The sequence below is a fragment of the Homalodisca vitripennis genome, chromosome 4 (genome assembly GCF_021130785.1).
Source record: "Homalodisca vitripennis isolate AUS2020 chromosome 4, UT_GWSS_2.1, whole genome shotgun sequence".
NCBI classification, from domain to species: Eukaryota; Metazoa; Arthropoda; class Insecta; order Hemiptera; family Cicadellidae; genus Homalodisca; species Homalodisca vitripennis.
This window is the reverse complement of record NC_060210.1, coordinates 173,622,554-173,634,318: the sequence shown is the minus strand read 5'-3', so window position 1 is coordinate 173,634,318 and position 11,765 is coordinate 173,622,554. Positions and strand designations below refer to the sequence as shown.

Genomic DNA, 11,765 nt, shown 5'->3' with positions numbered 1-11,765 from the left:
ACTGATAAGTATTTTGACGAAGTCAATTGCATATGTTTACTGTGTTCGAAGACTAATAAAGATCTTGATTCTTGATAATTTTGTAGTTACAGAATGATGTTGGCCTCTCTGACCACAATGCTATCATAACAGCTTTGCCCGTATTTGAAAATAGAAATAGGTATCAGTATGTTATTCAGAGAATATATACTAAAGCTAGATATGACTTTGTCATTAATGTTATAAATACAGAATGGGAATTCAGCAGTGCAAAATTGTGAATGAAAACTATTATCATTTCTTAAGAGATTTCCCTTTCATCTTTAATTATTCTTTTCCACTTAAATCTGTCAAAATTAGAGGGAACATGGGCAAAGTTAATAATAAAAGAGTTACAAATTTCAAGTAGAAATAAGAGAAAGCTCCACAAACGAACAAAAGAAATTTACAAATTAACATTAGCTTTATTTAACAAGTGGTCTACTGGCTGGGATGAAATTCCCTCAATAATTGTAAGAGACTAGGGAATATCATAACCAATAAAAAATTTTATTAAAATTAATTAATCATTAGGAACAGGTGTTTTTCCAGTCAAGCTTAAATATTCAATAGTGAAACACATTTATAAAAAAGGTGAGAAAACTCAAGTCAAAAACTATAGTTCAGTATCATTTTTACCAGTGTTTTCCAAGCTATATGAGAAAGAGAAAGTAGAAACCATCAATTACACAAATACTGAAAAAAATAGTTTGATTACTGAATGTCAACATGATTTAGAAAAAAATTACTCAACTGACACTACACTTATCAACCTTGTAGAGAGGAAGTTTATAATGCTTTAGATGTATCGCCGTCTACATTGGTAGTGTGCTGTGATTTATCCAAGGATTTGATTGTAGATCATGAGATCGTAATGAAAAAATTGGAAATATATGGAGTGGAGGCCACATTTTTAAATTGCTTTGACAAAAAATTACTTTTATACAGAGCATAAAAAGTATCATTATGAAAACATAGTGCTGGAAGGATCAATTTTAGGACCATTACTGCTTACATTGTATAAAAATGCTCTATCACAAGACATAAAGACGAATTTAGTTTTATATGCTGATGACAACACAGCCATAATCAAGGAAAAAAACTTATATTTGATGAAATTATTAGTAGAACAAACGTTACTTAAATTAAAAAAAGTAGTTTAAAGTTAATGGAATGGTTCTCAATATTGAAAACAAACACAAACGTTCACTTTAAAAACAGACAGCATTGAGAAGAAATATTTACAATTACCATATATAATAAACAAATAAATAGCTGCAAGGTGTAAAATTATTAGGAGTTTGTTTTGATGAACATGACATACAGGACAAATACAAAGCTTACGTAAAAAAAACTCAATACTATTTATTTTAATATGGATTGTGTTACACACATCACAAGTTGAAAAACAAAAATGATTCTATACAATGACTATTTTTACTCAATTATGGAATATGGCATTATATTATGGAGCTCTGTAGAACTAGCAGAAATAGCTTTAAATATCCCAAAAAAGATTAAAAGAATAATGTAATTTTCACCCAGAAGAAGTTCTTGGAAAGAAACTTTTAAGAAGATGAAGATCCTCACTGTCCCTTGTGTGTACATGTATGAAACACTGAGTCAAATTCATGAAAATAACTTAATAACTTCGCAGTTGTGCAGCACTACTGAACAAGAGAGAGAATCCAGAATTTTAGTTTTGACCAGTTGCACTGGACTGCAGAGTTGAGTGGTCAACTTGTATGCAGTTAAATACAAGCAGAATGAGAAAATTGTACAGGACAGAAGTTTTTGTGCCGTCTTCATTATAAAAAAAAACAAACAAAAAAAGCAGAGCATACGGGTTAAGATTATAAATAAAGATGATTCTGATTCTATTTTATTTAATATCTTAGTAAAACTTTAGATACTCAGTGTTGATGAACATACTCTTTTCCTAATCCACAAACATATGAGGTGGTATCAGAAAGTTCAGGACTAGGTCTGCTAATTTTTGTTTTCTTCCCTACGCTATTACTGGCTGTTATCCCCTTTGAAATAAGCTCCATTTAAGTTGATACAATGAACCCAGCTTTTTTTGTACGACTGAAAGTATTAAAAAACAGCTTTTTTCGCAAGCTGTCAAGAACTTCCAGCATTCTTTTCATACGTATCACTGTCAAAATGATCTTTCATATGCATTTTCGTATCTGGAAAGAGAGAAAAGTCACAAGGGGCTAAATCTGGCGAATAGGCAGGACGTGGATTGGTAGCCATGTTGTTTTTGGCAAAAAACTGTGTTGTTTTAATGGAAGGGTGAGCTGGAGCCCATTGGCTTATACATATTTTTACTATCAGCTCAACTGGAGTTATCCTATTAAAAATGCTAAAAATGTAAGAGTTTTGTTATATGTTTATAAAAAATTTATTTTTCAAGTTATTTGGTTATATTTTATATCTTTTTGGATTAACATGAAATGGGCTTTAATAATAAATAGATAGTGATATATTTGGCCATAATTTAAAAATAATAATGTTGTACAAACTAAAAAAGTTTTTGATTTTTTTTGTTTTTAATTTTTTTTTACTCAAATAATATAAAATAAAATACCCCATTGTTGCTTTTATTTTATTTGAAATGTATTTCTCTACCTAGCAATACTAGAATATGTGTATATATATATATATATATATATATATATATATATATATATATATATATATATATAATTTTATATATGCAGTTTGTCAGAATAAATGTTTTTCTAAATACTGAAAATTCCAAGAATATTGATTTTTTTCTCTTGTAGTACACTAATATTCTTATAGTAACTTATTCATTTAAATTTCAATTAACTGTAGTATTGCAGTTTTTCTTATGTGTTACAACAATATTAGTCTAATGTATACTAAATTTTGGTTGAAAAAGGAGTTTAAAAAAAATTTATTTAGATGGCACTGTACTTGTCACGGAACGGTTCCGTGATATAAATTTTGGGCCCAGACTAGCTGTCACGGAACCGTTCCATGATACAAGGCCAATGGGTTAATGTATTGTGTTGCTTTACATTGCAACACACAAGAATATATTATATCATATAAGGGGAGTTACAGGATTTGATAAATATAAACAACAGCAATGAAAAAATTTTTAATGCATAACCAAAATACATGCAATGGTGTATATAACAAATAATTCAAAAAACAAAACCTAATTCTAGATATTTTTTTAAAATTATTATAACCCTAGTATGAATAAGAATTATGCCAATTTAAGAAAATTTCTGAAAACTTAAAAAAATGTTAAATTAAATATGACATTTTGATGGTAAAACATTTGTACATAGAAAGATGATATAAATAATATTTACATTTTTATATGTTTTGTACATGTTAAATGTTAACAGCATTAAATGATTGACTTTAAAATCCTAGCATTATACTACAGTACTATATCACAGTTTAAATCAGTTTCTCAGTAACATCTATTTCAAACAGTGCAACTGGTTCCACCATTTTACATTGGTGACAATATTACACTAAATAATATATTATTAAAAAGAAATGTTGTATTGTATTATAGGTTTTGCTACTTTAGAAGTAAAAATCCGTAAGGAGTATTTTTTATATAAACTTAAGTAAACAATTTTGAGATTTTATTTCTTCATTTACAATGTACTAATATACATTTATGCAATTAGAGAATACAGATTAATATGTCCTGTTACAACTTATTGTAATCAATTAAGATAGTAATATAACAAATGTTTTAAATAAAATAAGCACTTTGAACACATTATTAAAATCACAACAAACAAAACCCAAACCAGAAACAATAAAATTACTTTATAGAAATATTGTTAGTTAATAAATTACACTTGACTACAATGTCACACAATTAATTTTAGTAAGCTTCTCCAATTATTACTACAATTTATAGTTTGGATGCTCTACAATATAGGCTACAAAAAAGAGTTTTAACTGTTATTGGTAGACCAGTGATACATCCAAGAGCCCAAAAAGTAGGATAAATATTTTTTTTTAATGTGCTAAAAGTTAAAGCAATTGATGTAGAACAACAGGCCATCCTTTGGCAAGTGAGTTTAGTCATCCTTGCATCTCATGCTTATTATGTCCCTGGTTTTCATGTTCCCTGGGGGTAACATCTAAATTTAATAGACATCCACACTCCATAGGCCCCAAAACTTCTGGAATATTAATGCTAATTTCAGGTTATTATCCAAAAATAGGTAATTAATCTTGAAAATGTCTAAAGAATATCATGATGTTATAAAAATAAAATTTTAATTTTCATTTTTGTTCTCTTAGGACAAGAAGCTTAGAAATAGCCCTATTAAGGACCTTAGCGCTGCTTCTGGATGACAGGATATTTTGGATGGATAAGGTTGGGGGTAGGGACCACCTCCTGTCGAGATCCATGAGGAAGAATTTAGGGCATTAATCTGTCATGTCCTTTCAGAAGAAGGGGAAGCCTGCTCTGAACCAGCCTCTCCAGTCAAAGCAAGCAGGGGGTGGCACACATCTAGGCAGGCAAGAACCTTTTACTCTTAAGGGATGAACCCCACCAACTCCAACAGTCATCTCACACAGTAGACTAGACCTATTGAAATATCCTTGCACCCCAGAATCTCAATACTGTGGTTAGTGATGTGCCGCTCCTAGACATTCATAAGGTTGCCCAGATTTAAGTGACACATCTGTTTTTGCTGTGTGGGTTCAACTGGAAGGTATAAACCAGCCAGAAGTGAACCCTCCTGGGTAGAAGATTTCACTTATATAGCATAACAATCATAGGCTGTGCAAATTTGTATAGTACAATCAACTCCCGATTTTCCAGGAGCAAATCAACCGTGTTGCGGATTAATTGGGGTAAAAAAATTCTGTGACAGTAAAAAATTAATTGTACAGTCAATGCAAATTAAAAACAATTGTGTATATATTTTTTCCAATATGATTATAATGATCTTATTTAAATTGTGTTTTAATAATACTAATTCTAAATATTACAAAAAGAACCACTGTGCAGCATTTGTAGATAAAGAGGAGAGATAATGTTTAAAAGTAACAACACACAGACAGACACATGTACCCTGCATGACCCGGCAACCGCTGTATCTGTCTGCCAGTTCACTAGTAGCAAAAGTCTTGATTATGGTTATTATAGACAACCTTTTGATTTTCCTTCAACCCATCCATTGTTCAAATTAAATTGTCGAAAAACTTGTTGTTGTTAATCTTTTATGGGAGAATGAACTAAATCAGTGATCAGTAAATACAGTGCATATTATTATCTTTTTGTTGGTTTTCTTTGAAAATGTATTCGTACAGGTATATAAATTATACATTATTATAATGGAAAAAAGAGAAAACATGTGGTTTTTTTTATACAACAAAAACTTAAAATCGTTTAGAAATTAGAAAAGGTAGAAGTGGGTAGAATTGCAACAATACTAGCTTAAGAATACGGGATCAGTGAAAAAAATTGTTCAAGACTTAAAAAGAAAAAAGATAATCTTTTAAAATTTGCATGTACATGTGATTCTGCCGCCACGAAAAGCAGAACTATGAAAAAATCAACATAATATGATGATCTAGACAAAGCCATGATTGAATGGTTTAATCAACATGTTCTCGATCATCGAATTAATGGACCAATATGTGCGGAAAAATAGAATTATTTTTCAGTGCACTAGACTTATATGGATGAATATAAGCCACTGGGCCTGTATTTCTGTTATATTGATGACATACAGGGGTAAAAATTTAGTGGGGATCAGGCTGCAGCAGAATCAACCTCAATAGAGTTTAATAAATTTGTTTAGGATTAAAATCTATTACTAGAACAAATTTATAATGTATACAAATTCAGATTTACTGGAAATGTTTACCTACAAAAACACTTACCTGAGAATGCTACCAGGACACATAAATTAAGGCTTATCATTGGAAAAGCTAAAAAACCAAGATTAGTTAAAGGTACAAGGGCGACAAACATGCCTGTACATTATTATGACCAAAAAAGGGGTGGATGAAAAATTTTATTTTGCAGGTATGGTTGGATAACAAATCTGTCCACAAGTTCATGACTTTCTGAAAACAAAAGAATTTAAAGCTGTTTTGGTGTTAGATGAAAAATTTGGTGAAATATTTACCCCCAAAAGTCACAGCAATGATTCAGCTTGTGGACCAAGGTGTAATTGCAAGTGTTAAGCGGAATTACCACTCAAGGATGTTTATAAAATTCATTAATGAGGGAAAAGATTTTAAATTATTTTTTCCTCTTAGGTACGTACCATATATGATTCTGCCGCCACTTGAAACAAAGTAAAAGCTTCCACATTGACAAAATCATAGAAAAAAAATATTCCCATATATTTCTGAGGAGGATGGATTTGCTGGCTTTGATAATGATGAAGTAACATCCTCAGCATCTTTGACTCAGATAGCTAAAGATGGAGAGAATGTTGATGAGGCAAATGTCACTGAATGGTTAAATACTAAAAGTCTTGCCAGCCTTTGAAAATTTTACAGATGATGAAATTGGGAGACGTACACAGGGAATTGATGATAGTGAAAGTGACGGGTAAGTGTGTGAGGAGGGTTTGCCGGGCAAGCCCTAGGTCGTGCACAGAGCAGCAATAAATCACATTGAGTGTTTGCTAGATTACAGGTATTTGGAGGGGAGGAAGAAAGTTTGCTTTGTGACAAACTGGTTTAGCGGAAGTTACGTTTGACAATAATAAGGAAAGAAGTTGCTGCAAAAACACACAAAACAATTATCAATTTCTTCTGAGTTAAAAGTAATCATAACTCATCTGTTAAATTGTAAATATTTTTAAAATTGCTTATTAATTTCCGTAAGTATTAAATTGAGTAACTTGTTTTACTCTCAACTAAATAGACAATATAAATGGATCACAAAATACTCTTATTAAGTAAGTTTAGTATAAAACCATTTTATACAACAATTAATTAATAGGTTAACATTGTTATTGGCTTCCTTTGTTTTAACCGTGTTTTTGATTTAACTGTGGAAGGCTTGCCGTTGATTACTACAGATAATTGAGAGGTAACTGTAGTATATTTAGGATTTATAATCTCTTAGGACCAGAGTAAAAAGCTAGTGTGCCCAATGATTGCAATAGTCAGATTTATATGGAACCTACCTAAAAATGAACCTCAGTTACCCCCAAAGGAGCATTCCCCATTGGTTAGTGTATACTAAATGTAAAAGTATAACCTAAATGGAATAGAGCTAAAACCGATGTTCATTTATATCTAGGCAACTCAATGAATTGTAGAAGCAGCATATCACTAACCGCAAATGTCGAGATACTAGAGTAAAGGGTAGGTCAATAGGTTTAGTTTTCTGCACAGGAATGGGTGGGCTCCCGTAGTGTTTAATGAGAGCTTTTATAAAATCTTCAATGTGAGAGAGCGAGTTTATAGGCACTCTAATTTCTATGTGTTGAATGAATTAAATGAGTAAAAACTCATTTTATGCTCAACAATGGCATATTAAGCATATTTCTTTATGTTCATAAAAGATTTCAAAATAACTTATTAGATTAAATTTTAATACTACAAATTTTTCTGGTATGGAAAACTTAAAAATTACATACTTTTAAAATTACAGTTATTATAAAACAGAATTATACCTTACATACTTTATGATTAATAAACTATCTTTCAAAATAACAGCTCTACTATTCAGAAAGTAAGGAATTTTTCCACCTGATATCGCCCGCCAACCGCATATATATTGGTGTGCTCGTGCTCGGCACCTCAGTCAGCGTCCAGCCATAAGAACTGGAACATCTTCACACTGCCCTTTTTTTATATTCAAATTTGAAATGTGTGCTGCAATCGAAAATCCTGCCAGTTGTGAAGTGTGGTCTGTGATTAGTTATTTGTTGGCAAAAAACATTCATTGGGAACTGTGTGAAGTGTATGGAAACAACGTAATGACTGAAAGTTTTGTCAGAAAGTGTTCTTTCAGTTTTAAAATGGCAGAACAAACTTTCAAGATCAAAAGAATAGTGGACGTCTGAGAATTGTAACTTACGATCTGGTCGCCAAAGTTGACAAAAAGATTAATGAAAACTGCTGTTTTACAATTTAAAACTAAACTTTCTCTATGTCTGTCACAAGTTTCACAGCTTTATTATTTTAAATTGCGCCAAAGAAAATTGTCATCCAAAATTTTGCTTTTGCATGATAACGCATGACCTCACACAGCAAACCGTGCTCAAGAACTCTTGAACTCGTTCAACTGGGAGGTTTTTCTCATATCCCCTATAATACTGATCTTGCTCAAAATTATTTTCACTTGTTCTCAACAAAAGAAAAACTGGCTAGCAACACAGTGTTTTGACAACAATGGGGAGCTCCAGGTACACGTAACTGAGTGACGGAGATAACTGGTGGCAGAATTCTATGACACAAGAATTTCAAAGCTTGACTACCGCTATGATATGTGCCTGAATTATATGGTGATTATGTAGAAGAGTAGTATTTTAGTCCTTCTTTCATATGTATAAAATAATATGTTTTTCTTGTACTTGGTTTTTTTTATTCCAAAACATTCCTTACTTTCTGAATAGATCTTGTATGTACCAAAAATTTAATAATGTTATCAATAAGCATCAATATTGAACAAAAATACTGTAGTTCAAAATAAATAAAATTAGAAAAAAATTCAGCTTGGGAGAAAAATTGCCAAATTTAATAATTCATCATCAATAGTACAGTTATTTCAGTTAAATCTTAAAGATATTATAATACTTGTATATGTACTATGTGCGCATGATAAATCGTAAATTAACCCTTTCAGTGCCAATGTCCGCGTTACTGGAAATTTTAAAAATATGCATAAAGTGCCGTCATTCGGGTAACCGAACGTTGTAAAAACGTGCATAAATTGCCAATGTCCCGTAAACCGGATGTTTTTAAGAAAATATATTAAGAATATAATACATAATATTTTTATGTGTATTTTATATCAATTTGCATTAAAAGAAACATACTTTCTGTTACGTATGATATATAGGGTACAAACACAGCTGATCTATCAGTAACAATAACAAAAGTTTATGATGAAGTTGGCCAGTCGACAATGATGTTGCAGCTGAGACACTTTGTTTTCGTACTTGTCAGTTAGCTGTTTCAGAGAATGCTCTGTTAGAATGTTGTGGTTACGTTTACGTTTTTTATAAGTATAATATAACAAAAAAATAGTGTATATGTCTAGTTTAGGTGTGTAGTGAAGTATTATGAATTGTTAAAGGTCTCCATTGAATGAAAATACTTTAGATTAGTAGTGGAGGAAGAGTACCTAAATGACAACTTTGTAACTTATATTTATTTTATTCTGTAAATATATATAAACAGATTAAATCATCATAGGCCTATTCTTCTTTTGTTCTATCCTACAGTGTTATAGTTATTCAAGATATGCATTTTAGGTCCTCATAAAAGAAGTGACCATTAAAAAAATGCTATAGTATGTTTATTTTGGTGTTAATTTGATAAAAATTAGTGATTATGTTTATAATAAAGTGTTCTTTAGTGTGGTTGACTTTATTGAGTGTGAGAATTGTTTGGGGTTCTTATTTCAGTGTCAAACCTAAAAATTAGAAAAGCAAAAAACATTTTTTTACATTTTATTGTTATTTTTTGTTTTTCTTGTAGTTTTGAGTGTATTTAGTTTTAATATACACATTTTTGTACAACACAACAAAAAACAAAACAAATATAACAATTACCAATAAATAATAAAGTTATGAAATTTTATAATAACAATATGCAAATTGCTAAAAATGGTAAGGTACTTTTGGATAGCACTTGCAAAAATACGTTAGGCACTATTGATTAACATTAAAAAAATGACTGGCACTGAAAGTGTTAATAACTAATATTATGCCAATTTATTGTTATCATTAAAAAGTGTAAAGTGAAACCAAAATAGGCCTAAAAACTACTACAAAAAACCGTCATGACCTATTTTTTTGATAATGAAATGTCCTTTCCTTTTTCCAAATAAAACAATTAAGAAATGATTTTCTTGCAAAAATATCATTGTAATCATTACAATCCTTACATTACAATCATTACATCCTTAAAGGGGAACTGTCTACATTTCAGTGTTCTGATCTCATTACCATAGTGTTTTAAAGTACTATTTTACTATTCATGTCACTACTATGCAACATGGTAAGAAAAACTTTTACATTTTATTACTGTTATGTAGAAAATGAGGAATAAAACACTAAATTATGCATATAATTTATGATATGTCAGTCGGATCAATAGGAAGAGATATATACAATATTATAACACAGGGTTGAATGGTAATAATAACATCTTGTTTAAAGATAATACATTAAATATCTTTGTAAATGGCCAACCAATCAACACAATATGTTACTGTCCAAACACTCATAGAGTGTATAGTTTCTGTACTATTTAATAAGCGATATTAAGCTTCAACATTAAAACTAGTGTTGGACATTCAAAGATTTTCTTAACAGCAAAGTGTTATTGTACTTCAATTACCATGAATTTACAAACAGAAAATATAGACTTTTTTAATAATAATGCCATGATGGCTGCATATTGTGACTAGTCATGAAATATAATATAACTGTTTAACTTTCTGTGCAACATAGTTTACGTCACATACAATTCATTTAACATATTATAAAATCAGGACATATAATTTGCAAAACCCAATACAAAGCCTATACTATGTTAAAACTTTTTTTGGCAGTTTTATTAATAAGGACAAATATCCATTATTTACTTTACTACATCATTATAAAAAAACAAATCTTCCAATAAATCAATATTTTTACGATAATATAAATATATGTACTTAGCATGTTTGAATGTATATTGGCTTCATGCAACATATTGGATTATTTATTTATTGCAATAAATTGAACCTACAGGTCATAAATAGCATTACAATTTAATGGTTTGTATTCAGTCAAATGCAGTCATGTTGAAAATTGTCATTAAGTTGAAATGTCTAAAATAGTAACTATTTCTTTATCAATTGTATACAGTAATAAAATAATGTATAAGATCTATCAGAATACAAAACCAAAATAATAAGTCCGGCAAAACTAATTTGGCTAGAACCGTTGGCTGAAGTTGCCCTGTTGAGTGTTGGCTTGCGAAGTGTATATCATGCCCTGTTGGGTCACATGATGGAACTCGGGTGGCTGCTGCTGCACCATGCCTGCCCCGTTATTCGGGTGGGGAGGAGCGGTGAGACGGACACGCTTGGCGTTACTACCATGACCGTGGTTGTGACCATGACTGTCTGCAGACTGGCCACCCTGACCTCCATTGTTGGCTTGGTTCTGCCGGGCTTTGTTCGTGTCTGATTTGTCCTCCTGGTCTTCGTCAGTGATGAATTCTCTTTTTGGGTACGGGATGGTGCAACCAGAAAACACACTAAAACATAATACATAAAATATAATTTCATGGATTAACTAAAAACATTTCAACTAAAATAGCAATCTTGTCAACAACAAAATATTACTATTGATATTGGCAATAACCTAATTTATTTTAAGTCAAGATTTATTAACAAAAAGTACTTGCTCACAAAAGGCTATTGCCTTCATACAAATTTAATGAGTATTAAAGTCACTTGACATGTATTTGGTCTTTCAGGTATTTGGTCTTCTGATCACATGTTCATTTGCTTATTTAAATATGTATGAAAGAAACAGCCA

General features: G+C 30.7%; 1 protein-coding gene across 1 annotated transcript in view; it reads right to left on the bottom strand.

Annotated features, from left to right (window-relative positions):
* Nucleotides 1-3,136: 3,136 nt before the first annotated feature.
* Nucleotides 3,137-11,765, bottom strand: part of LOC124360670 (cyclin-dependent kinase 8) — a 39,732-nt gene continuing 31,103 nt past the window's right edge. Inside the window, exon 10 of the mRNA XM_046814489.1 lies at nt 3,137-11,481. Coding sequence (XP_046670445.1) covers nt 11,157-11,481 — 325 coding nt within the window. The 3' untranslated portion in view covers nt 3,137-11,156. The remainder of the gene's footprint in view (nt 11,482-11,765) is intronic.